General features: G+C 32.0%; 1 protein-coding gene across 6 annotated transcripts in view; it reads left to right on the forward strand.

The window, feature by feature from the left end:
• Positions 1-23,773, forward strand: part of LOC118188712 (galactose-1-phosphate uridylyltransferase-like) — a 138,409-nt gene that overhangs the window by 112,110 nt on the left and 2,526 nt on the right. For 5 of the 6 annotated variants that reach the window (XR_015040810.1, XM_085815675.1, XM_085815676.1 and 2 more), the window contains exon 9: positions 5,469-5,623. The exons of the other annotated variant lie outside the window; for it this stretch is intronic. Coding sequence is in view for 4 of the 5 variants with exons in the window: in XM_085815675.1 (XP_085671801.1) it covers positions 5,469-5,623 (155 nt within the window). In the remaining variant the exon portion in view is untranslated. The remainder of the gene's footprint in view (positions 1-5,468; positions 5,624-23,773) is intronic. 6 annotated transcript variants of the gene reach the window in all.

Here is a 23,773-nt window from a genome sequence, read left to right on the forward strand (position 1 = left end):
TATGGCTCTCAACGTTCGCCTGTGGTGTCTCTATAATTGTCTACAGGTTTTGAAAACACCACCTCAGTCGCCAGATTTAAACCTCATAACACATCTGGAAAGAACTGGGGGTTAAATTATGAAAACACAACATCAAAATGAAAAGCGAACTCAAAACAGTCATGATGAACATTAATACAGAAAGTACACACACACACACACACAAAAAAAAAAAAATGTAAAATCTATTTCCAGATGCTTAAAAACTAATGCTAAAGGATATCCTACTAATTATTAATTTCCTACTCATTATTAATACTAAATATTAATTTCACAAAAAATTAAAATATTTACTAATATGTCAAGCTTGTTTTGAAGTGTACGAAGACTTTTGTGAGATAAAATGTTTGTCATTTTTTTATTATTAATTTCTTAAAAGTAAAGTTTCGCTATATTTTGAAAATATTTCATATAACTTTGTTACGAATAGATTATAGATTTTATTATTAAAATCTCATTTAGAAAGTTTACTTTTAATTAACAGATAGAGCCCTATTTCAATGAAAATCGTAAGTGTATGAACACTTTTGGGAGCTACTGTATGTTTTTCAGAACCTTTAACTTGGTGTGCCAATATTATGATCATTCAGAAAGATTTAGAAACACAAATACAAGTACAGTCAAAAGTCGTTAATCCGGACATCTATAATCCGGACCTCAAAGCTACAAACTTTCTGCGCATGCATAAACGCATTAATGCATTTTACATTTACACATGCGCATAATACCTTTACATGTGCGCGTTTAATGTATAACAGACGGTATAAGCTAAGCTAAAATTATCTAATTATCTATTTCAGTTAATGTGGCTGATTGTGTTGTTCCTTAATCTTCGAATTGGATCCGGCTTTTTGCAGACTGTTAGAGCAATTTTATAAAAGTGAGCTTGAACTTCTGATTATGTCAAAAAGAATTTCCGATTCTGGAGCTGCCAGAGGATCTCGAAAGCGAAAGCATGTTTCGATGTCCATCAAACAAAAAGTGGAATTGCTGCAAAAAACGTCGAAAACGTCACAAGACGGAACGTCGCGGCGCGCAATGAACTAGAAGTTGATCTGTCAGCACTATCCTTATCTTCAGGGCAGATGTTTTTATTCTATTTGGCTTTTAATTCTTTACTCTAAATGTAGTATTTCATCTCGATGTACTCCATCTTTGATATGATTTAAATCAAAGTCTTCGTCATTATAAATATCATGAATACACATCAAATAGTTTTCTGGTTGCAATTTTCTAATTTCGTCTATGCGTAATGTATGCTTTACGCATGCGCGTGTTGAAAGAAATGTTTAATAAAGTAAACAAATAAATATTAAGCATTTTTTTTGTAAATTTTGATACCCTTTAGATCATAATTGCTCTTTATTTCATAAATTATGGTTTCATATTTTTAATTTTATAATTTCTGCCTTCCATCTTACCAGATTTAAATTGATGATCTGTAATCCGGAAAAACTGATAACCGATAATCCGGAATTGCCAAAGTCCCGACAAGTGCAGATTAAAGACCTTTGACTGTATACCTAAGTTCAAATTTCAAACTTCATTGTCAAAATATGAATTCAGAAGTAATGCTGCAGCCACATACTGACATGAGACTGTTCACAGCCACCATTTCACCCTTGCCGCTTTGTCATCAAGACGTAATTTTATTTATGTGCCTGTACTATATTATATTAAATTTTAGTTTAATAATTTTGTTTGCTATAGTATACTTCTGGCAGTCTTAAATTAAATTTAAAAAAAAAAAATTGGGTCACAATGGGGATTACTATTATAATCCTCAATTTTATTGGGGATTACTATAATAATCCTCAATTCACATTAAAGGCAAGGATGGTAGCTTCCCTGGCCTTTTTACCTATTTAATATTTGTATGAGAGTTTTGATTTTCTTGCTGAAAATTTACCTGCAGAACTGCAACTAGCTCTCAGCTGGTTTGAAGATAATTATGTTGGATACTTGAACATGTGAGACAATGGTAGGTGCTCAATATTGCCTCACCTTCCAGGAAATGGAACATATGTCAGAGACTGAGCTCATTAAATGACCACCATTGAATGAGCAACCATGCAGAGGCTGCCCACAGAAGATTACAGTTGAAATTAGGAATAGATTATCCACCCATTCGGAAATTCACTGAGGGTATTAAAAGAGTTCAAAGAGGAAGAGATGCATGTTATGAAAAACTTATGGTTGCTAATCATCCTAAAAATTGAAAAAGTATAGGCTAGCTGATAAAAGAGATTTCTCATTAATTAAACTGTTTTAGAAATGATAATATAACAGTATGTTTCAGAGGTTTAGCCCATAATTATGAAATGCGATGATTTTGTTGTATTTTACATTGACATAATTTTCTAACTAATTCTGCCTAATTTTTTTATATCCCATATTTTTAAACAAGTAATCATATAAGCAACTTTTATTATGTATTTTATTTTTACTTGCCAGTGCAATGGCCCTTGGCATATCATCTGCTGACGGATTGTCCTGTTGGCAAAACAGCAACAGCTGAAAGTCCTAGACCTTGACAAAATGCTGCCAAGCAAGAATTCAAATAAAATAAATGCATGCAATGCATGTATAAATAAAAAAATAAATTCTAAATGTTTTTCTCTAAAAAGAATGCCTAATTCCATTCCAGGCATACAAACGTACAATTTTAATTTTGTCAAATTAGGTTTTGTAAGCTCTGTTAAATTATTATCATCATAGAGTAATTCTTTTTGTGTATGTATTACTGCCCAGAGAGCAATTTTTGAGGTTTTTCCATTATTTTTATGTAACTTTTTTGTGCAGATGTGCTAGTGTGAAGCACTCTTAGTTCCTGGCTGGCATGCATGCATGACAGAGTGCTTTCTGATTCTCCCCCCCCCATCGCTCATTCATGTCAGAATTTTGGAGCATTTTAGAAACTAATATTTTTGGCACAGGATTGCATTATGCATTTATAAGATTTGAGATGCCTGTAGATTTTACCTTCTACGTTTTATCTTCTGCTCAAAACGAGACAAAGATGACTCAATTTTGATTATATAAACATAAGGCAAAAGGCATATTCTTGAGACTCTCAGGCTTCCTAGTGGCTTTTAAATGTGCACATAGTGTTTATTGATAATTGTTATTTTTTTATTGTTGAGCGTTTGAGTTTGTAGTCCATTTTCTGTTTCTAATCAATAATTGTACCTCGTGTATGTGAAATATTTCTGTTTTGAGTGTTACAATGTTGAAGGATTGAAAATCTTTAACGAATTGCGTGAATCTAAATTACATTTATATCTAACTGTAGCATTTATACGGAAAAAGAAACAGTGTTAACCCTTTGCGGCGCAGTGTGTCCGATCTGGACACACCTAAAAATTTCTTTCTGTATGCACAGAAAAATTGAATGAAAAAGGATTTATAGATTACTCTGAACCTTCTTTATTTATAGTAAATCGCAGCTAAACACAAACCATTCCATATATTTTAGCCGTTTTTAGTTTTTTTAAGACCCTCATTTTTCAAAGAAATCTTCTAAATTTTTTTTAGGGTATAAAAGAAATTGTTTGAAAAGAAATTTCTATGTTATTTTTTTGCCTGTATGCTAATCTCCTTATTCTATATTAGTTTTACCTTGAAATCTTGCCTAAAATCAAACGGCGAACCCTAAGTATGCCCAGACCGGGCTCACCGATAATCTAGGACAACTGAGAACCTGTATTTGTTTCTCCGATTCTCATCGGTCAGTTCATTGACAACAATGCTCATTTCAGCAATGCTCTTTTCGTGCCACTTTTCAATTCAATCAGTGTGCCACTTTGGGCACACCCACAGAATTAAAACGATAAGTGCTAGCTTTACAAAATTTTACTTGTGTACTCCTCTAGGCCTAATAAGACTGCCTACCTTTTTTTTTTTTTTTTTTTAATCAAAACTTCGACTTTAAAAGGTAGCGTGTTGGAAAGGGTTAAAAAATCTTCACCATTATATGGGGAAAGAGTTGTTAAATCTGTACTTGAAGAATGTTCTGCTCAAGGGTACCATTTATATATATTGATAGGTTTTTCATGTCTGCATCATTGCAGATGAACTCTTTAGACTTGGAATAAATACTCATAGGACTGTAATGAGGAGAAGGAAAGGAATGATTCAAAATTTTCCATTGTGAAACGATGGTGATGCTTCATTAGTTCACACACCTACAAAAATCCTCCACGAAGGCAAATAATGAGCTGTTGTGAATGCAAGAATTGTAACACAGAACTGTGTGTAGATCCGTGCTTTGAAATTTATCACATTAAAAATGGATTTTAAGTAAAATGTTTGTTGTGAATTGTGTAATGATGAAAATCACTAACAGGGAAGTAAATGCTGAACAAAAATTAATGTGGAAAAAACGAACTTAACTGTATGAAGTATGTAAATAAAGAATATATAAAACATATACCAGATATATACTTTATAGGGGAAAAAACTTAACTATATGAAGTATGTAAGTAAAATAATATATAAAGCATATACCAGATATGTAATTTTCAGAATATTATTTAGCAATGCATACATCTTTCCATAATTTCGTGGATTTGGGCTTAGCAGGGAAAAAATGAAAAAGAAAAAAACCTACAGCCTTGGAGAGATGCTCATAAAAAAATCAGCTGGTCACATTGGTACATGTGGTGTTTTGTCCAAAAAGGGTTAATGTATCATCATCATGTCTCTCTCTATCTATCTATATATATATATGTATGTATAATTTTTTCCCGTATAGCCTGACTATAAAAAAATATTTAAAATTTTGTTTAGCTGGTGTTATTTTATATTCATAATTTGTCCTCCATAGGAATTTTTCTTATATTTTATGGCAATTACTGTCAGTTTCCCCCTCAAGAGTTAATATTTTCAATCTTATACATGCTTGCTGTCAAATTATTAACCTTTTCTGATCATCTTAACATACTTTTTGACAGTTTATTAATGTTTTACGAACTGAATTTTTATTTTGAAAAGCACTCTGTGTTCATTCTGCAGTCATTTTTGGTTTTTTTGAAATAGGCTAAGTATTTATTTATGTGATTTTTAGCCAAGCTATGAATATCTTTTTTACATTCGTAGCTTGTCGGGGCTGGGCAGTTAATGTAAAATTTAATATAAAGTTTTCTAAGCTTTTAAGAAATGTTAGGCCTTACAAAATAATACAGTGGTTAGCTCAAAAATAGACCATGGGTTTTACTTTCTTAAAGCATCAAACCTTCTAATGACGACATGAAAAATGTAAAATTACATCTTTAAGATTTTTTATATTTGTATAACACTTTCCTCTGTTTTTTGCAGTAACTATTTTCACTGCTTTGTTCATTTTAATTTTTTGTGGAATATGAATTTAAAATTTACTTTTTTTTATTATTACGTAGATAAATATATTCTGAATATAAAATATTTAACAGGAGCTCCTACAGGAGACACGAGTGGAGTTGATTATAGTTATTGGCAACTTCATGCTTCTTATTATCCACCATTGCTGCGCTCAGCTACAATTAAAAAATTTTTTGTTGCGTATGAAATGTTAGCCCAACATCAGCGAGATCTCACTCCTGAACAGGTATGTTATAAATAACTTTTTTTGGGTTAAAATTTTTATCACATCCAACTCCAAATTTCAAAGATCCACTTAGCTTTAAGAAAGAAAAAAAAAAAAAAAAAAAAAAAAAAAAAAAAAAACATCTATTGTCAGATATAAGAGCAGAAAATATATAACCATGTACTGACAAGATGTTGCCTAACAGGAATTCAAATAAAATAAATGCATGCCATGTATGTATAAATAAAAAAATAAAATCAAAATCTAAGCAACATTTACCTGACTGTTTAATTATTTCTGCAAATTTTATTGGTTACATGATTAAAAAAATTGAAAAGATTAATACATGAAAGTTAACTTCTCATTGTTTTTGTATTAATAACTTAAATGAGACATTAAGAGAAAATAAAGATACTTTAAAAGAGAAGAATCACTGTTGAATATTTAATAAAGAAGAAAATGTTCCACTAATAAGACAGCTTGCTAGTAAAGCATTTTTTGAGGAATAGCAAAGCCCATTAGTCTGTCTCATCATTGAAAATGTTACCTACAGTCAGGCCAAATGAGCAGAGTGAAAGAAAAGGAAACTATGACAATTTTCGAACTTCCAGCTGATGATGCAGGATGAGACTGTAATAAAACTAATATTAACCTAGTTTTAAGTGCATAAACTTAATCTTTGATATTTATGTTCCATATGCGAATCAGTAATTCTAAAGTACTTATTATGAATAAAGTCCCGTCTGCACAAGGAGACATATCTTTAAACAAGTCTGCTTTGCAGACATGTCACCTGACAGCATTTCATTTACAGAGGAGACTTTGTATCTAAGTTGCTCTGAACTACTAAGCTAATTGGAGCACTCAAAGGACATGATGTGGTTTGTATCCAATAGGAGATCGACATCAGTCTGATAACAAGCATAATGATTTGTAAAGTTTTCAGTACCATTATTTTCCAGGGTTGAATTCTTTAAGCAAACTGCAAGTGATTAAGAGAAGAGAATAATACAGTACAAAGTCCGAAATCCAGACTCGTTGGGACTTTGGTGATTCCGGATTTGGGATTTTTCCGGATATTAGATCATCACTTTAAATTTAGTGAGATGGTATGTAGAAATCATAAAATTAAAAATGTGATATCGTGATTTATGAAATAATGAAGTATTAATGATCTAAAGGGTATCAAAATTTACAAAAAAAGTTTAATATTTATTTGTTTACCTTATTAAACATTTCTTTCAATGTAAGTTGTTTAAGTTGCTTCGTTTTTTGTGCTAATACTTTCTCTTTAATTCTGTAGACAGACATAATCTCTTGTTTAGTTACATTGTCGAAGTCCTGTAACTGCTGTGTCGAGAATTCTGACTAACTTGTCAATTGAAATTTTTTTGTTTTCAGTAACTTCTCTGTCACTTTCTACTTCTTTTATATCATCTTCATTTATTACCGCTTCTCCACATTTCTTTACAAAATGCGTTAGTTGGAAAATTTCACCTTTGCTTTACGATATCCGAAAACCTTTAAAATTACTGGCTATCTTCATGAAATTTAGCTATCCTTCACTATACATATTTGGCTATGCATCATGAGCTTGGTGACTAATGAAAAGTTGTTCTGTTAAATTTTATCTTGCTTCTATCACACACTGAGATAGTTAAGCCTGAATTGTATTAGTTATTTATAATACTTATGTCTATTTCTCGCACATGCATATCAGAGTTCTGAATAAATAAATTCTTACATATATTTAAGTCTTATTGAGGGCCGGCACTAGGTATCTTACTGCCTGATGCAGTGTCTGTGGGTCTTAAATTCTGCAACACGGTGCAGCCATACAAGAGTTGGCGCTGGTTCTGGGTTTATGTGAATAACAAATCAGTTTTCTTAATTCAAATAGCCCTAAATGTAATCTTTTGGTCTATGAGTATCATCAACAAAATCTATTTTTAACATATGGAAAGAAATTTTTGTTAAATTTTTCTTCATGAACATTTTTTAGCGCATTTAACTTAAATCTGCAATCATCGCCAAGCGTTATGTCAACATAAAAGGTTACCATACTCCTTTATTATTAAATTACTAACATAAAAAAATTTTTAGGCATCACTATATGAGTCATTACTCAAGCTGTTGTGTGTTGATAAACATGCAGTAATAAAAGGAAAGTATAATAAATAATGATTCGCCAGGTTGGCATCAGATCAACAATGTATCTATGTGAAATCCTTCGGTTTGAGATATGTGCGAAGTAGATACGCAGCAACGGAGCCAAATTACTGATCATACAAATTTATGCTAAAATGATTGTTTCTTCAATAACAAGGTATTTTATTTAGTGTCGAAATGAAATTAAGAATTGATACTCTCCAGATGTTTTATTATGCGCCGAGGGGGTGAATCAAATGTGCATGCATAAAGCCTACGAGAAAAACGTTGTTGGTGGTTTTGAGGTCTGGATTTTAGATCATTCCTGATTTCGGACTTTGTATTTAGGCCGTACAGAAATGAATGACACAAATGCTGCTACAAAGTGGAATACAATTTATTAACAAAAAACTGATAGTACATCAAGTAGAAATAATCCCCTCCCATATCAGTGCACTTCTGCCATCTGGCTGGGAAGTCCTGAAGGGCTTTGGTTCACCACTTGCATGCAATTTGGCAGAAGATTCAACATGTTGGTCCCTGACTACGTTCTTTATCTAGTCAAGCAAGGCGTAGTCTGAGGTCTTGGTTTAGTTTAGTTTAGTGACGGAGGACGCAAGCACCATCTCTCTACCATAGCGGTTAATTGGTATAGCACCACATCCCCCTTTATCTAAAGTAACTCAAGCTGAGGTCTTGGTTCGAGGTTCGAAGTCCACCCACATTGCACACACATTTGTCATCTCCAAATCACCATGCACAATCGCCAGCAATGTTCCTTGCGCAAGCCCTGTATCTTTCTGCATCTTGTTGAACGTTATGCGCCTGTTTGCAATGATCAAATCCAACACCGCTGCCACGTTTGCTGCGGGTCATCCCACGATGATACCTTTGGCTGCAGTCTCCACTATACTGCAGAACTTGGCCAACCAACGAAGTACAGTACGCCTTGAGGGTGCTCTGTTCTGGCACACCAACACCATGCGATGATGGATATCACTAATCTGTATCTGTTCCTTCCAAAGGAACCACGCTATCCAACACTGATAGGGATAATCACCTTCCATCATTGCTGTCCACGCTTTCAATGACGATAGCGAAAGGGATGGGTGCTGACTTATATCATTTGCTTGCAGCCAGCTCCTTCTATGTGTTTTGAGTAGCTCACACCCCCTTGTGTCTATTTCACTTGTTTTTCCGTGGCACAGTATAATAGTTTCATTGTGAGAGCCATTGTGTCAACCATTCTGTACAACCCATATAGTAGCAGCAGATTTCTGTATGTTCACGAATACCATGTGCAGGTTTTTTTTTTTTTTTTTTGATAAGTTTAATCGGAAAAATCGAGGTGCGTGGCTTACGTGAAACAAAGCAATATAGCCCAGGTAAACACAAGTTGGTCAGCATAAATTATTTCTTTTTGAAGCTAAGGTATCCCCGAAAAATGTAACGTTAATTGAAGCTACTGTACTGTCAAATAATAAATTGCAGCCAAGGATTTGTAGATGATCTGTAGATGATTTTTTGATCCTCTACAAATTTTAGATTTTTAGTATTTTCACCAAACTTTTATTTTCTGAATGGGTTTTTACCAAACTTGGCTTCTTAGTCATAACAGCTGCAGCAGCACTGAGCTCAGCTGATAAAGAAAAAGGAATTCCAGTACACAACCAGTTCCAAGACTGAAAAAATAGGAAGATGTACCATGTTGTGATAAGTTATCTGCCTTTGTTAGATTGCTCGTAGATTTTAAAGGATCACTCTGGACTTTTAAATCCACATTTAGTGCAGTGATTGTTGCCGACTGAAGCTATTGTTTAACGAATAAAATTTTATATAACATATTTAGATTAGGAGTTTTTTCTTTCTGTTGTGGAATTAAATTCTGCTAACTTGATTCATTCCTTTCCATTCAAATGTTACTGGCCATGTGTTGCTACGTAATGAGATACATTCTGGTGACGTCATATGTCACGTGATGTAAGAACTGCTTATGTAAACAAACAAGCTTCAAGCTTGTGTTGTGATAGATGTGTTGAAAATTTGGAAACTTTTTTAAAATTTTTAATTAGTTATGAAATTTGCATTTCATCTTTAATTATTATTTCATCCATTAATTAACTGTCCATTCATTTGATTAGTATAATTTTGGTAACTCTTATATGTTAATGTTATCTTCATGATACTCTTTTGTTTGCTGCTTTACCATGTTTTGATTGTTAATATATATTTATGAATTCTTTCCTTGATCTGATACTTAATTCATTTATAAAAAATGTAAAAATGAATACATAAAATGTTTACATAGATTGCTCTTCTACACTGAAAAGAAAGTTACTTTCTTTCTTTTTCCTACACTGAAAGAAAGTTACTTACATTTTTAAGTCATAATTTTATCAGCTTAACAAGCAGAACAGTAAATATATAGTCGGTTTCTGAAAACCTAGTCGAATTTCCGGAGCACTGTAAATGCAGTTGGCCCTTAAATCATGTAAGGATAACAATGCCAATGTTCTGCGCAGTTCAAAATTAATATATAATTTTATACAACTTAAAATTTAATTTTTAGCAACTGACTATTATCCTATTGATAGTGTAAACTGCAAATTAACACATTTTGTGTACTATAATAAAAGTGTCAAAAAGAAAAATATAGAGATTTGTCCAACTGAGTTCACTTCAATACTAGCTGTGAAACTAATAATTTTTCATAATACATTTTTTCATTTTATAATAATAAATAATAAAAAAGTACTATTTGTATACATTTTAAGTACTCAATAAATTTGAAGTTATTTCTAATCTTGTAAGTTACATAATTTATGTGCAGAATCTTTTATTTTAAAATCATGTAGCTCAAAAAGATTTTCAAGTGTATTAAAAAGATCTACCATAGGAAATAGACTAGTGTAATTCTAATCCATATACCTAAGGCACGTTATCTCAAACTATGGACTGATACAACCACTGATTTTCAAGGACTAAATATAAATGCTAATTTAATATTTAAACTAAAAATCTCGGCAATCTTCCATGAAAATTTAGAATTAGGTATAAATTCTTATAAAAGCATCCTTTTGTATTAAAATGTTTCAGTATTACTGATGCTTCTAATATTACAGCTGTTGGTATTCTTAATATCTACAATGGAAGTTATAGTCAAAAGTCGTAATCCGGACACCCATAATCCGAACCTCAAAGCTACAAACTTTCTGCGCATGCGTCAACGCATAATGTGTTCACGCATGCGCATAGGCGTTTACTATGCGCGTAATACCTTTATGCATGCGCATATGCGTGTGTGCATGCGCATAATACGTTTACGCATCCGTGTTTAATGTATAACAGACGGTATAAGCTAAGCTAAAATTATCTAATTGTCTATTTCAATTAATGTTGCAGATTGCGTTGTTCCTTAATCTTTGAATTGGATCCGGCTTGTTATTTTTTGCAGAGAGTTAGAGCAATTTTATAAAAGTAAGCTTGAACTTTCGATTATGTCAAAAAGTGTTTCCGATTCTGGAGCTACCAAAGGATCTACAAAGCGAAAGCATGTTTTGATGTCCATCAAACAAAAAGTGGAATACGTAAATGCTGCAAAAAATGGATAAAGGCATATCCTTTGTTTCTCTAACCATTCTGAAATCTGTTTATCAATTTCACACTGCTCTGCGGGCGGGGAGGGGGGAAACGTCGCGGCACACAATGAACTGGAAATTGATCTGTCAGCACTATCCTTATCTTCAGGGCAGATGTTTTTATTTTATTCGGCTTATAATTCCTTACTAAATGTAGTATTTCATCTTGATGTACTCCGTCTTTGATATGATTTAAATCAAATTCATTATAAATATCACGAATGCACATCAAATAGTTTTCTGGTTGCAATTTTTAAATTTCGACTATGCGTAATGCACGCTTTTACGCATGCGCACATTGAAAGAAATGTTTAATAAAGTAAACAAATATTAAGCTTTTTTTTTTTTTGTAAATATTGATACCCTTTAGATAAATATTTATAAAATGTTGATATCCTTTAGATCATAATTGCTCTTTATTTCATAAATTACGGTTTCATATTTTTAATTTTATAATTTCTGCATGCCATTTTTTAATTTCTGCATTTCTGCTTACCAGATTTAAATTGATGATCTATAATCCGGAAAATACGACAATCCGGAATAACCGAAGTCCCGACGAATCTGGATTAAAGACTTGTGACTGTATTAAAAAATTAACATTCCGATATTTATGTGTATTCATTAAAAATTCATTACAACAGCTAAAATATTCAAACATATCATGATTAAATTAATAAAATTTTAGCTGCATAAAATATTTTATGACACTAATTAATATTAATAAGAGAAAATTGGCTTTGTATTTATGTTCTTGCAGATAAACAGATCTTTCACGAATTCGGCTATTTCTATAATTTAGAACAACTATTCATGAACTATGAATATACTATTATTACACTTACATTTAAAAGTTTAGAAAATGCTATTCAAGATCTCGGGAATAGTTATCAATTAACTGATATACAATTAATATTCTTGGTGAAAACATTATTCAAACTGGTAAGCATCATGCATAAGAAAAATTTATAGTCGGCCTTAACACAGCTTGTTATTAGTACCATGCTGTCCGGCATTACTTTAAAACAAATATTGTTCACATCTTTTTCCTTGAATAGCAAAAGACCCTTCTTGTTGAAGTCAAGGAAAGAGAAATTTCCAAGCGTATTTTTAAATTTCTTGCAAAAATCATAAATTTCAAAATTTCAAAAAATCAATTAATTTCAGCAGAATATTTGCTATCGACATCATTGTAAACATAGCACATGTGGATGTTGTCGTTCTTAAACCATGTGACCACATTTTTCCTCTTCTTCTCTTGCAAAATGTATCTAATTAGGCAGGAGCTGCAAAAGCTGCAGGTAGTAACTCAGATTTCTTTGTCGATAACCATCGATCAATATCATATTTCTTTGTTTCTTTGTGCTCATAATCCAGAAAAAAGTTTTTTTCTGTAAATTAAGCTTTCAGTGGGCTTGATGAAAATATGCACTTCATATTTGTGGACTTTTTTTGATGCATTGAAAAAAATCGGGTGCGCGTCGTATTCAGTGGTGCGTGGTATTTGTGAACATATGGTAAAAATGGCAATAAGAATGAAAAGAGCAAAAGAGAAAAATAAATAAAAATTGTAAATTTTAAAAAAATTAATGCAGTGGAAAAAGGAAAGTAATTTATTATGAAATGTAATACATATGTTTATATGTATTACATATGTTTATACATATGTAATACATACATACATATGTTTATGTTATATGTACATACATATGTTTATATGTATGTACATATATATATTATTATAATCCATTTACTGAAAGAAGAAGAAAATTGATTATTTCATATGGAGCATAAAATGTAATATACATTGCTGATAATTAGATTCATAATAAAGCATCATTTTAAATACTTGAAAGAGAGAAAACAAATTTTATCACTTTTTTAAATAATGCAAAAATCTTATAATCATATTTATAAAATTATTATGTAAATAACTAATTGATATGAAATTTTATGTGACATAATAATAAGATAATGTAAATTATTACATGCTATATGAAAAAATTTTAATAATTTTTAAATTAACAAACTGTTAATTACAGAAACTATGAAACATTTATTTTTAATGCAAATCAGAAAATAGCTCACTTGTATTCAAACTTATAAATCATGAAACATTTGAACACTTCGCTAAATGTGCTAAATGAGCTAGTTAGACCTAACCCAAAAGTTGGAAAATCAATTACAATAGAAAATCAAAAGTATAATCAAGCACAAACGTATGGTAAATTAAATTTTTATTGTTTCTTGGACCTCTCGGAACATCAAAATACTATAGTAATCTCCTTGAAATGGAAAACATATTCTAACAGATTTAATTAATGCTAAGAAATGAAATATAGAGAAATATATCGCTCTATAGTTTACAATAACAAATCACTTGTATTAAAGAGGAAAAATATTATATTTATAAAGAAATCAATTCGAAATAATAATTCAGAAGACTTATTGTATAGTAAATTATTTAAATTTGTCAAAGTAATAATAAAATCTCTAAATAATTGGTACCATGTTATTCACTAAGCTAAATGCTGAGAGTAGCCACTGTTGATTTTTGGGCAGGTGATTACAGTACGCAGTTGCATTGGCTGTCACCAAAAGTGTTTCTAGGACAATGTATCCCATCATGCATAATGATCATGACTCTTGTGCGAGTGCTGAAGACATGCATCTAATGCTCCAGAGATATGTTTCCTTGTGTAGACGGATTGCCACAGGTACTGCAAACTTGCAGAGATCTGGTTGACAAATATGTCCCCTTGTGTAGATAGGTTTAAGAATCAGAGCAGAGATGGCATTTAATATCCTGATGCATAATTCACCAAAAGCTTTCCCAGATAAAAAAATGTGTGAAAGCCTTTGGTTAATGTGCATGTTGTCATAAAAATCCACTAGCTTGTAATCTTTTTATTTTGTATTGCTTTATTTCAGGTACAGTCATGTATCAGATTTGTTATTGAAAAACATTAATCTTTTTAATTTAATTAAATTTTTAGTTTAAAAACATTAATCTTAATTTATGCGTAATATTTGAATATTTAATGAGATCCATTTATGATTATTTAGTATCGTTGATGTAATTACATTGCTTATACTTACTATATATGTGTGATGGGGTCCTTAATTTATACATGACAGACCCTGTATTTTGAAATGCTTTTCCTGTGTAGGTTCAAACATGGCTCCAGTTTTTATTATTATTATTATAGAATGAAAAAATGTTTCCGCATATGGTCAGAGATTTAAGAGGATTTAAGGTTAATTTTTTTTTGGGGGGGGGAGGGTAGAAAAGAGAGAAGTAAGAATTTTAAAGCATGTAAATATAAACAAAAGCAGGGAAATTTGAAGGATTTTCTGCATTAATAATAACTGATGCCTAGTTTCAAGGAATATTAACTCTATAATAATATAGTACATATACTGGTGTGCAAATCTTAAATATAAAAATTTAAATATTTCTTTAATAGTGTAACCTAAAAAAAATTCATGTTTAAGCTCACAAATGATTCTTACAGAATATGTACAGTACAAAGTCCGAGATCAAGACTCGTTGGGACTTCTGCGATTCCGGATTTGAGATTTTTCCGGATATTAGATCATCGGTTTCAATCTAGTAAGATGGCATGTGGAAATAAAACTAAAAATATGAAATCATGATTTATGAAATAATAAAGCTTTTATGATCTAAAGGGTATCAAAAATTAGGGGGGTAAAGCTTAAAATTTATGTGTTTACTTTATTAAACACATCTTTCAAGTTGTTTAAATTGCTTCGTGTTTTGTGCGAATACTTTCTCTTTAATTTTATAGGCAGGTATAATTTCTTCTTCAGTTACAAAGTTCCATTGTTGAAGTCCTGTAATTGCTGTGTCTAGAATTCATGTTAACTTGTCAATCGAAATTTTTTCGTTTTCAGTAACCTCTTTGTTGTTTTCTTCACTATCGGTAGTATCAGTATTTTCTGGATCTAGAATGAACTACAGATTTCGCCATCCATTAATTGATTGATGATTGAAGAGCATTGTCATCACAATGAAAAACTTCCTTTATATCATCTTGATTTATTACCACTTCTCCACATTTCTTTACAAAATCTGTTAATTAGAAAATTTCACCTTTGGTTTGTGATATTGGAAAACCTTCAGATTCACAGCTATCATCATAAAATTTAGCTATCGTTCACTATACATATTTGGCTATGTATCATGAGATTGGTGACTAAAGACAAATTGTTCCGCTAAATTTTAGCTTGATTCTATCGTGCACTGAGACAATTAAGCCTGAAATTGTATTAGTTATTTATTATACTTACATCTATTAGTTGTGCAAACTTAAGGCTTATCTGAGTCCTGAATAAATAAATTCTCACATATTGGAGACTGGCACTAGAAATCTTACCACCTGATGCAGTCTCTGCGAGTCCTAAATTTTGCTACCAAGTACCTCCGTTTGTCTTCCTTAAATTCTGCTGCTCGATGTGGCCACACGAGCTCTGGCGGTGGTTCTGGGTTTGAATAAAAAATCTGTTATTCTTAATTCAAATAGCATTAAATATAATCTTTTGGCCTATAAGCATCATTAACAAAATCTATTTTTAGCACCTGGAAAGAAATGTTTGTCAAATTTTTCGTGTCAACATTTCTTAGCGCATTTAACTTAAATCTGTAATCATCACCAAGCATAATGTCAACATAAAAGGTTACCATGCGCTTTGTTACGTGTTGATAAACATGAGGTGATGAAAGCAAAATATAATAAATAATGATTCGCCAGGTTGTGGTGTCAGGGATATAAAATATTAGTAGGTGTAAAATCAACAGTGTATGTAGAAAGTTTCGGTTTGAGATGTACGCCAAGCAGATATGCAGCTACGGGGCCAAATTATTGATGATACAAATTTATGCTAAAATGATTGTTTCTTCAGTAACGAGATATTTTATTTAGTGTCGGAAGTGAAATTAAGAATCAGGACTCTCCACATGTTTTATTATGCCTTAGGGGGGGAATCAAATACTCATGATTAAAGCACACACACAAAACAAAAAGTTAGTGGTGGCTTTGAGGTCTGTGTTTTAGATCATTCTGGATATTGGACGTCTGGATCTCGGACTTTGTACTATATTTATATATACTAGCTGTTATCTGACATGTGTAGCAATACTACTTAAAGGAAAGATGGTGTTTGTGCTTCTTAATTCTGTTATTAATTTTTTTCTTTATACATATTTTGCATATTTCGAAGGGCTTCTGTCACATGATAGCAAGGTTGATAATGGCTCAGGTGGTGAACTTAATTCTGGCAATTTCAATTTCTACCCATGCAGTGCATTCCTGGTGCTTCATTCCTAAATTTAAGCCTTGTGCAAATATACTCATAATTTATCCATTTTTCCAATGACCACAATTCTATGAAGACTATAATCATAATTAGCATCAGAATGGAATGCACCAAGATTTAAATCAACATGCAGTGTTCCCCTGGATTGAGCAGTGTATACTCGAACTTTGAACAGTTTTACTTGCCGTTGCTCTGTTTCAGGCGAACGGGCTTGAGCAATGTATACTCGAGTGTTTTCCAGTCTTGCTTCCTATTGTTTGTCTGCTTCAGATGAATAGGCTTGAGCAGTACATACTTGAATGTTTCCCAGTCTTCCTTCCTGTTGCTCGTTTGTGTCATACGAATAATGGGATTGAGCAGTGTGTACAAAGGTTTTCCAGTCTTGCTTCCCATTCCTTGTTTGTTTCTGAAGCTCATGATCCCCTTTTCTTTCATGCTTGAGGTGTCAATCGAACAATAGATTTTCATTTTGGTGGCATAATTGATTTCACAGCAAAAATAATGCTTTGTGATGATTGTTGTAAATTCACTTTCAGAAAGCAAAGAAAATGCATGTGATGCAATAACACATGCTAATGCATGAAAAATTAAATATTTTATGCTTTGCTGGAAGATAACACACTTTAAAATATTTAAATATGGGTAACGGCGACACATTTTTCTTAAGTAGCCAAGTTTATGTATTAAATTCGATACAAAATTAATATAATTGCATTTTTCAAATGGCAACACTTTTTTTTTGTATTGCTGATTCTCTAATTAAATTTGAAGCATATGCATCTTATTCTCTGCAGAATGACAATACAAAGCTTTTAAATCTCTGAGTTTTTAATCAAAAATGTTTTAAATTAGCATAAAATACACTGCCCTCCAAAAGTTAAGGAACAGCGTTTTGTGTCTAATTTGAGAATGAAGCAACATAAAAACAAGAAACTTAGAACAACATACAACATATAAACAAGAAATTTAGAGGATATGTTCGCTAAACAGTTTAATGAATGCAACATTGAATATTTCTAAAATTCAACACAAACATGAATTATAACAAAAGATTGCATTGTATGCAGAGAAATCCAGTCTTGGAGAAACAGTACATCATAGTATTTTGAGGAAAAATGTGGTAGTAACATTACAAAAATGTGCTCAAATAAGGCATATGTCCACCCCTAGTTGCAATACATTGGGGGCAGCAACATACCATACTGGTAATTAAATTGTCAGTCAATAAAATATGAAGCAACGATCAGACACAGAGTAATCCTTGTTCAAGCTCATCTAATGACTTTGAAAGAGGACCTACAGCAGCAACCTGTTTCCCAAGGTAGTCCCAAAGATGCTGTATCAGATTCAGTTCTGAGGATTGAGCTGGCCTTTCCATTCGTTCCATACCATGACTCTCGAGATATTCTTCAGCAACCCAAACTCTTTGCTATTATGCATTGTCTTCCATCGGAAGAAATCACGAGCAGACATATTGATCAAGGATCTCATTTCAATATCTCACGCTGGTCAGAGTTCCTCTATGGAACACATGAAGGTCAGTGTGACCACCGAGAGAGATCCCAGCGCAAACCATTATTGTACCATTTCTGTAACTGTGTCTTTCTACAATGTGAGATTGGTTGCATCTGGCTTGTTGTTTCCTCTATATCAGCTGACGACCTCATTCCGTCATCCATTGTGAACTTGGACTCGTCTTTGAAGAAAAAAGACTCCCGTTGTTGGCCTGTCCAGGAGACATGTTCTGTTCCGCAATATAAACATGCACCTCTCTATCCTCAAGTCAAGGGGACATAAACAGTTGGTCGTCTTGCATACAGATCTGCATTGTGGAGGCGTCTGCCAACTGTAGTAGCTGAGATTCGTGTTCCTGTTGCCACTAAATTATCTGCCATGAGCTGAAGCACAGTAATGTTGCTTCTCCTACGAGCCGAAAGAGCTAAATAACAGTCTCCCACAGGTGTTGTAATTCTTGGTCTACCTGCAACGTGTCTTCTAGACACAGAATCCTCAGATTCAGACTGTTTCCATAGAAGGTGGGACCACATTGCGAGAGACATTGAGATGCCTAGCAGCAGCAGCAGCAGCTTGTGACATCTTCATTTCCATTCATTTGATCGCCTGCCACCTCAATAAATTGGGTTAATGACTTCTCCTGGACACTGATAGACTTTCCTGGATATTATCAACGAAATTATTATTAACTTTGCTAATAACGACTGATGATATGACCTGGATATTATCAACGACTGATGATCAACACTCACGAACAAAACTTAGTTTTTGCATTTTTCTCTAACTCCTATATAAGTATTCATTTTCTAAAATAAAAGTGGTAGATATTGTTTTTGCATATATTTTCTTTGTTACTTTGCATATAAACTGCGAATTTAAATGTTACTGACATTTTTGTTATGCTGAGTTTTGGAAAACATGCTGTTCTATAATTTTTGGAGGGCAGTGTATATGTACACAAAGAGTGCAGATCCCATGGGCTTATTTTTCAAAAATCTTATGAAGACAGTGAACTTCCTCTTGTTCTGAAGGTTGGAGCAAGTTTCATAAAAAATATGTAAATCAGCTTTATAAATTTTGTAATAGCCTTTTAATTCCTCTTTTTAAATTTGGTTATTTCCCCTTTGTTCTAAAAATAATAATATTTCTGGACTACACAATTTCTAGATTAATCTATGCTGCAAAGCTTGTGTAATACTGATGATGTAGCTAATTGGGAACTTGAACTCAAGATTTTCAGAACTAAAACCTTTTTAACCTAAACCAAAACTTTCCTCTTGGCGATCTTCCATATTGGATAAATATGCATTTTGCTTGTATTGCACTGTGCTGTCTTCCTATAGCAATAGTATTCAAAAGTGTAAATTTTCTGAAAATAGGCACGATTAGAGTGCCATGTGAATTTAAATAAAAATTTAATTTAATCTGCCTTGACTGCTAAGGTTCTTGTTTGTTATGGATTAGCATTCTACGCAATCAGAATTCTTCCTGTTCAATATAATTTCTGCGCTTATACATCTCAGTGTTCCGTCAGTACATCTCTAAATATGCTTTCATTACATTTTTTTGCCGGTAGGATTGGATCATGTGCTACTAATTTCAGTGGAACATTTATTTCCCAAATGGATTTCGTTAAAATATCCAAGATATTCAAAAGAGTGTGCTTGTTCATCTGCAAGTCCAAAATCCAAAATTTCGAATGGGAAAACAAAGTTTAGATTTGGGCCACCTCAATAATATTTAGGAGACAAAAAATGTGTTTTAAATTGTAAGTGCATTAATGCCTAGGAGATTCAGCATTACAGTTGGTTCAAGGTCATAGATCTATGTTTTGTTTCGAGTGTGAGCGAAGAAATTATTTGCACTTCTTTCTGCTTTTGCTAATAGCGTTTCTTCAGTTCAAGGCTCAAAATTGTTGTCTTCACTTGAACTTTCATTTGAAATTGTTTTTAAAATTTTAACTTTTTATAATTACATGTGATAAAATTAAGTAATGAATTTAGTAATAAAGTTTACGAATTTAGTAATTAAGTAACAAATTAAGTAACGAATACATAAACTATTTTTAAAGAAGCATATTAAGATAAATAATTATGCTTTTGAATTTATGTTGAAAAGTATTTTTGTGTGAATGAAGTAATTTTGGAAATTAGTGTAGAATATGAGAAACAAATAGTGTTTTTGAGTATTCCTATAGAAAATATTAAATTTTTTGTCAGAGAATAGTGTAATAATATATAAAAATATGAGTAATTCAAGAAACTGAATAATTATCATAAGTAGTATGGAATTATGTTAACTGATTTTAAAATTTATAGGTCATTATATGTTCTGATAAACTTTGAAGGCTCCCACTTTAATTTTTTTTCATATATAATAATAATTATTATTTTTAATATAATGGAGTATGGTTAATTTTTTTTTTTTAATGGAATGTTATTGTGCAGTTCAAAAAGGTCAGTTCCTTTAAACAAGGAACGGAGGCCTTTATAAGTAACCGTTGTGAGCATCCCAAACAATTTTCATTTCTACCCATAGCAGTACTTTTTTCTTCTAAATACTATTTTTCAATGATAGTGTCTATACATTCCTCAACTAAATTTCTTGCTATTAAAATTTTAATAGAATGTCTACGATCAGTAGAATTTCTGTGTTCTTGCGCACTTAAACTTGCATTTTTCCAATCTGAGTATCCTTCTGTAAAAGTTGTTTGTTTGATTTAAAATATCTTGCAAACAACAGTAAATTTCTTTAATTTTCACCATTTGCTTTATTGCACATAAAAGTATGTGCGAGTTACTGTTACTTTAATGAGCGAGTTACTGTTTTTCCACCTTCTGTAACTATATTTTTAGCGGTATGTGTAAATGAAATATTTGATGATGGTTTATTTTTAAGCAAATAATGTTGTATGTCTGTTGTTAAATTTAAAGGCCACAAAGAAATGTCCAAATTTTTCAAAACTGAAGTATCATTAATAGTGTTAGGAATATATTCTACATTTTGAATTTTTTCTTCATCACTTGGATTTTAGGTTTTCTCCACAATATCTGGTATGCCTCTTATGTTTTTCATTTCTATTACTTCAATTTTGGTTTCATTGCTTTCTGTCATTTCTGCATGTATTTCCTGGTTTCCAGAATATTCACTAACTTCCTTTTCCATAATCTTTGCTTCAGACTGAACTTCTGCATCAATATCATCTGTTTTTGTATAAACAACATATTTAAACAGAGCACTTTTTTGTTTATTTGTTTCTTCCTGCATTTTGTTCTTATGCTTTCTTTTTATGGCATTTTCTTCTTACGCTTTCTTTTTTTGGAAGTGTGGCAATAATTGATTTTATATAAATATTTATACAATTTATTATATTAAAAAGCTTCTTAAACATTTCAACTAACTAATCACTTCCAGAAAAGTAATATTTAGTGACAAAAATAGTCTCTATTCTTGCTATGTTTAATGTTTTTGCTAGACTTTTGTGCACCATGCCATATGCACTCAATATCACGTGCCATGCCCCACCTGCAGATCAGCTAGTCAGTGAAATGTTTTCATGTACAGTAGACCCTTTATATCAGTCCTTCTCAATAAAAAAGGAAACCTTAAGATTTAGATTAAATTTAAATTGCATATATGGATAAACTTTTATTTATTTTGTGAAATGAAATGAAAATTTTATTTTTACATTTTTATTTCAAAGTGGACGGTTTGATTGCCTCCCCCCTGCCATATCCTGGCCTTAGACATTTTTCTTATTTGTCTATGCTGTGGTCCGGCCCTGCCTATGCAGCCATTCTGTTTGCCAGGCTTTAATTCCTCATGACCGGTGTATCATATATGCATCATTACTTAATCCTCCTATATGACGGCAAGACTATTAGTGCAACTCACCTTGGAGGTGGTGTGTTGTTGCAGTAGTACGATCTTGCAGGATGGGGTATTTTGCATTGCTAAACCTAACTTTAAAGAAAATTTCATTAAAAATATTTTTTTATCAATTGTTTTGATTTTTTTCTGTAGTGGTATTTAACAGCAATATAATGATAAATACAGAATATCAAGAGAGTCTAAAAAAATTTAATTAAAATCTAAATGCAAAATAAAATATTTGACGAAATGTTGTACAAAGCTTATCTAAATCTGTATCTAAAACATATGTGAAACATAATAAAATGTATGGTTAAATATGATGATATAAATGATTAAAAAGGATACTGTGTGTGATAGGTCTAGTCGCTAGCATTTTATAAGTTGTGAAATACATTTTCAGGTTGAACCTTTTAATTTATCCCAGCAGAATAATTAATTTTAGTAATTTCCCGCATTTTAGATACATATACAGCAGTGTGTTGATTTTGGATGAAGATAGATTTTCACTCATCTTTTCTTTATATAAATTATTAGTTTCTTCAGCTGTTATGCTCATTAGATCATCATAAAAAAGTTGTGAAAAAATCAATTTCATTTGCATATTTTTGAATTAAATTTACTTCTGCAATTCCCATAAATTCATAAGGCTTCAAAGGTTGAGTTTATGATGGAGTAACCACTTTGAGTGCTGCATTGTGAGGTGATAGCAAAATAGGTTTCCAGTTCAGTCTCTGACAAAATTTCAGTATCCAAGTCACTCTCCTCACTTAAATCTAGAATCTATGGTGTCAAAATAGTCATTCATTGCCTCATTTACAATTTAAAATATACTCTTCCTTGGTTAAAAACTCTTTCTGTTAGACATTGCACGATTAGTTGAATTCTCTTCACCGATGCAAAAAACTTATGTCTGCTATCAAAAGAAATGCAAATTGAATACAAGGAAGAGTTCCAAAACCACAGCTCCACTCCCAGTCTTCCCAAAGGTTAAATAAATAAATTGAAGCCTTGAAACTGTTTAATGTTTATATCACGTGAAGCCTCAACTGCACTTCAGCTGGGTTTTGTTTGCTTTATATCTTCTGTTCGTACATCTAAATGGATCACCAGAATCAAAAAGTTCTTTACAGACACAAGATCAACAATGTATATGTTCAAATAAGCTAACTGTATAGATATGAAGCTCCATCTAGTGATTTAAAAAAAATTTAAAGTAACATGTAAGCTTGAAAATGCATATCTGATGTACCCTTCTGGAAGATCAATGCACCAGTCCACCACCATGCAACCAAGGTGCAGCCAGGCAATGCACCTTGGCTGCTAGTGACATTTGGGACTCATGCATATATGACACACCTATTTCCAGAAGGCTTTCAGTTCAGCAAGATGCTGTCACGAAGAGGTTAAATCTCTATTGAGCTATCAGTATTCAAATTTTCTTACTTAATTAGCCATTGGTGAGCATTAATATTGCATCGAATTTACTAATATCCGCTTTGTATTAAATATTACTAAATTCAGCTTGAAATTATGGTATGCTATTTTTATGGATTCTTAAATATTACATAATCAGAGTTGCCAACTCTCCCGATTTAGGGAGACTCCCGATTTTCGACCGCTCTCCCGCCAACCCGATTTACAATATATTTCTCCCGACTTT

This window comes from Stegodyphus dumicola, chromosome 4, assembly GCF_044657685.1.
Source record: "Stegodyphus dumicola isolate Sdum_Otavi_A_Nest chromosome 4, ASM4465768v1".
NCBI classification, from domain to species: Eukaryota; Metazoa; Arthropoda; class Arachnida; order Araneae; family Eresidae; genus Stegodyphus; species Stegodyphus dumicola.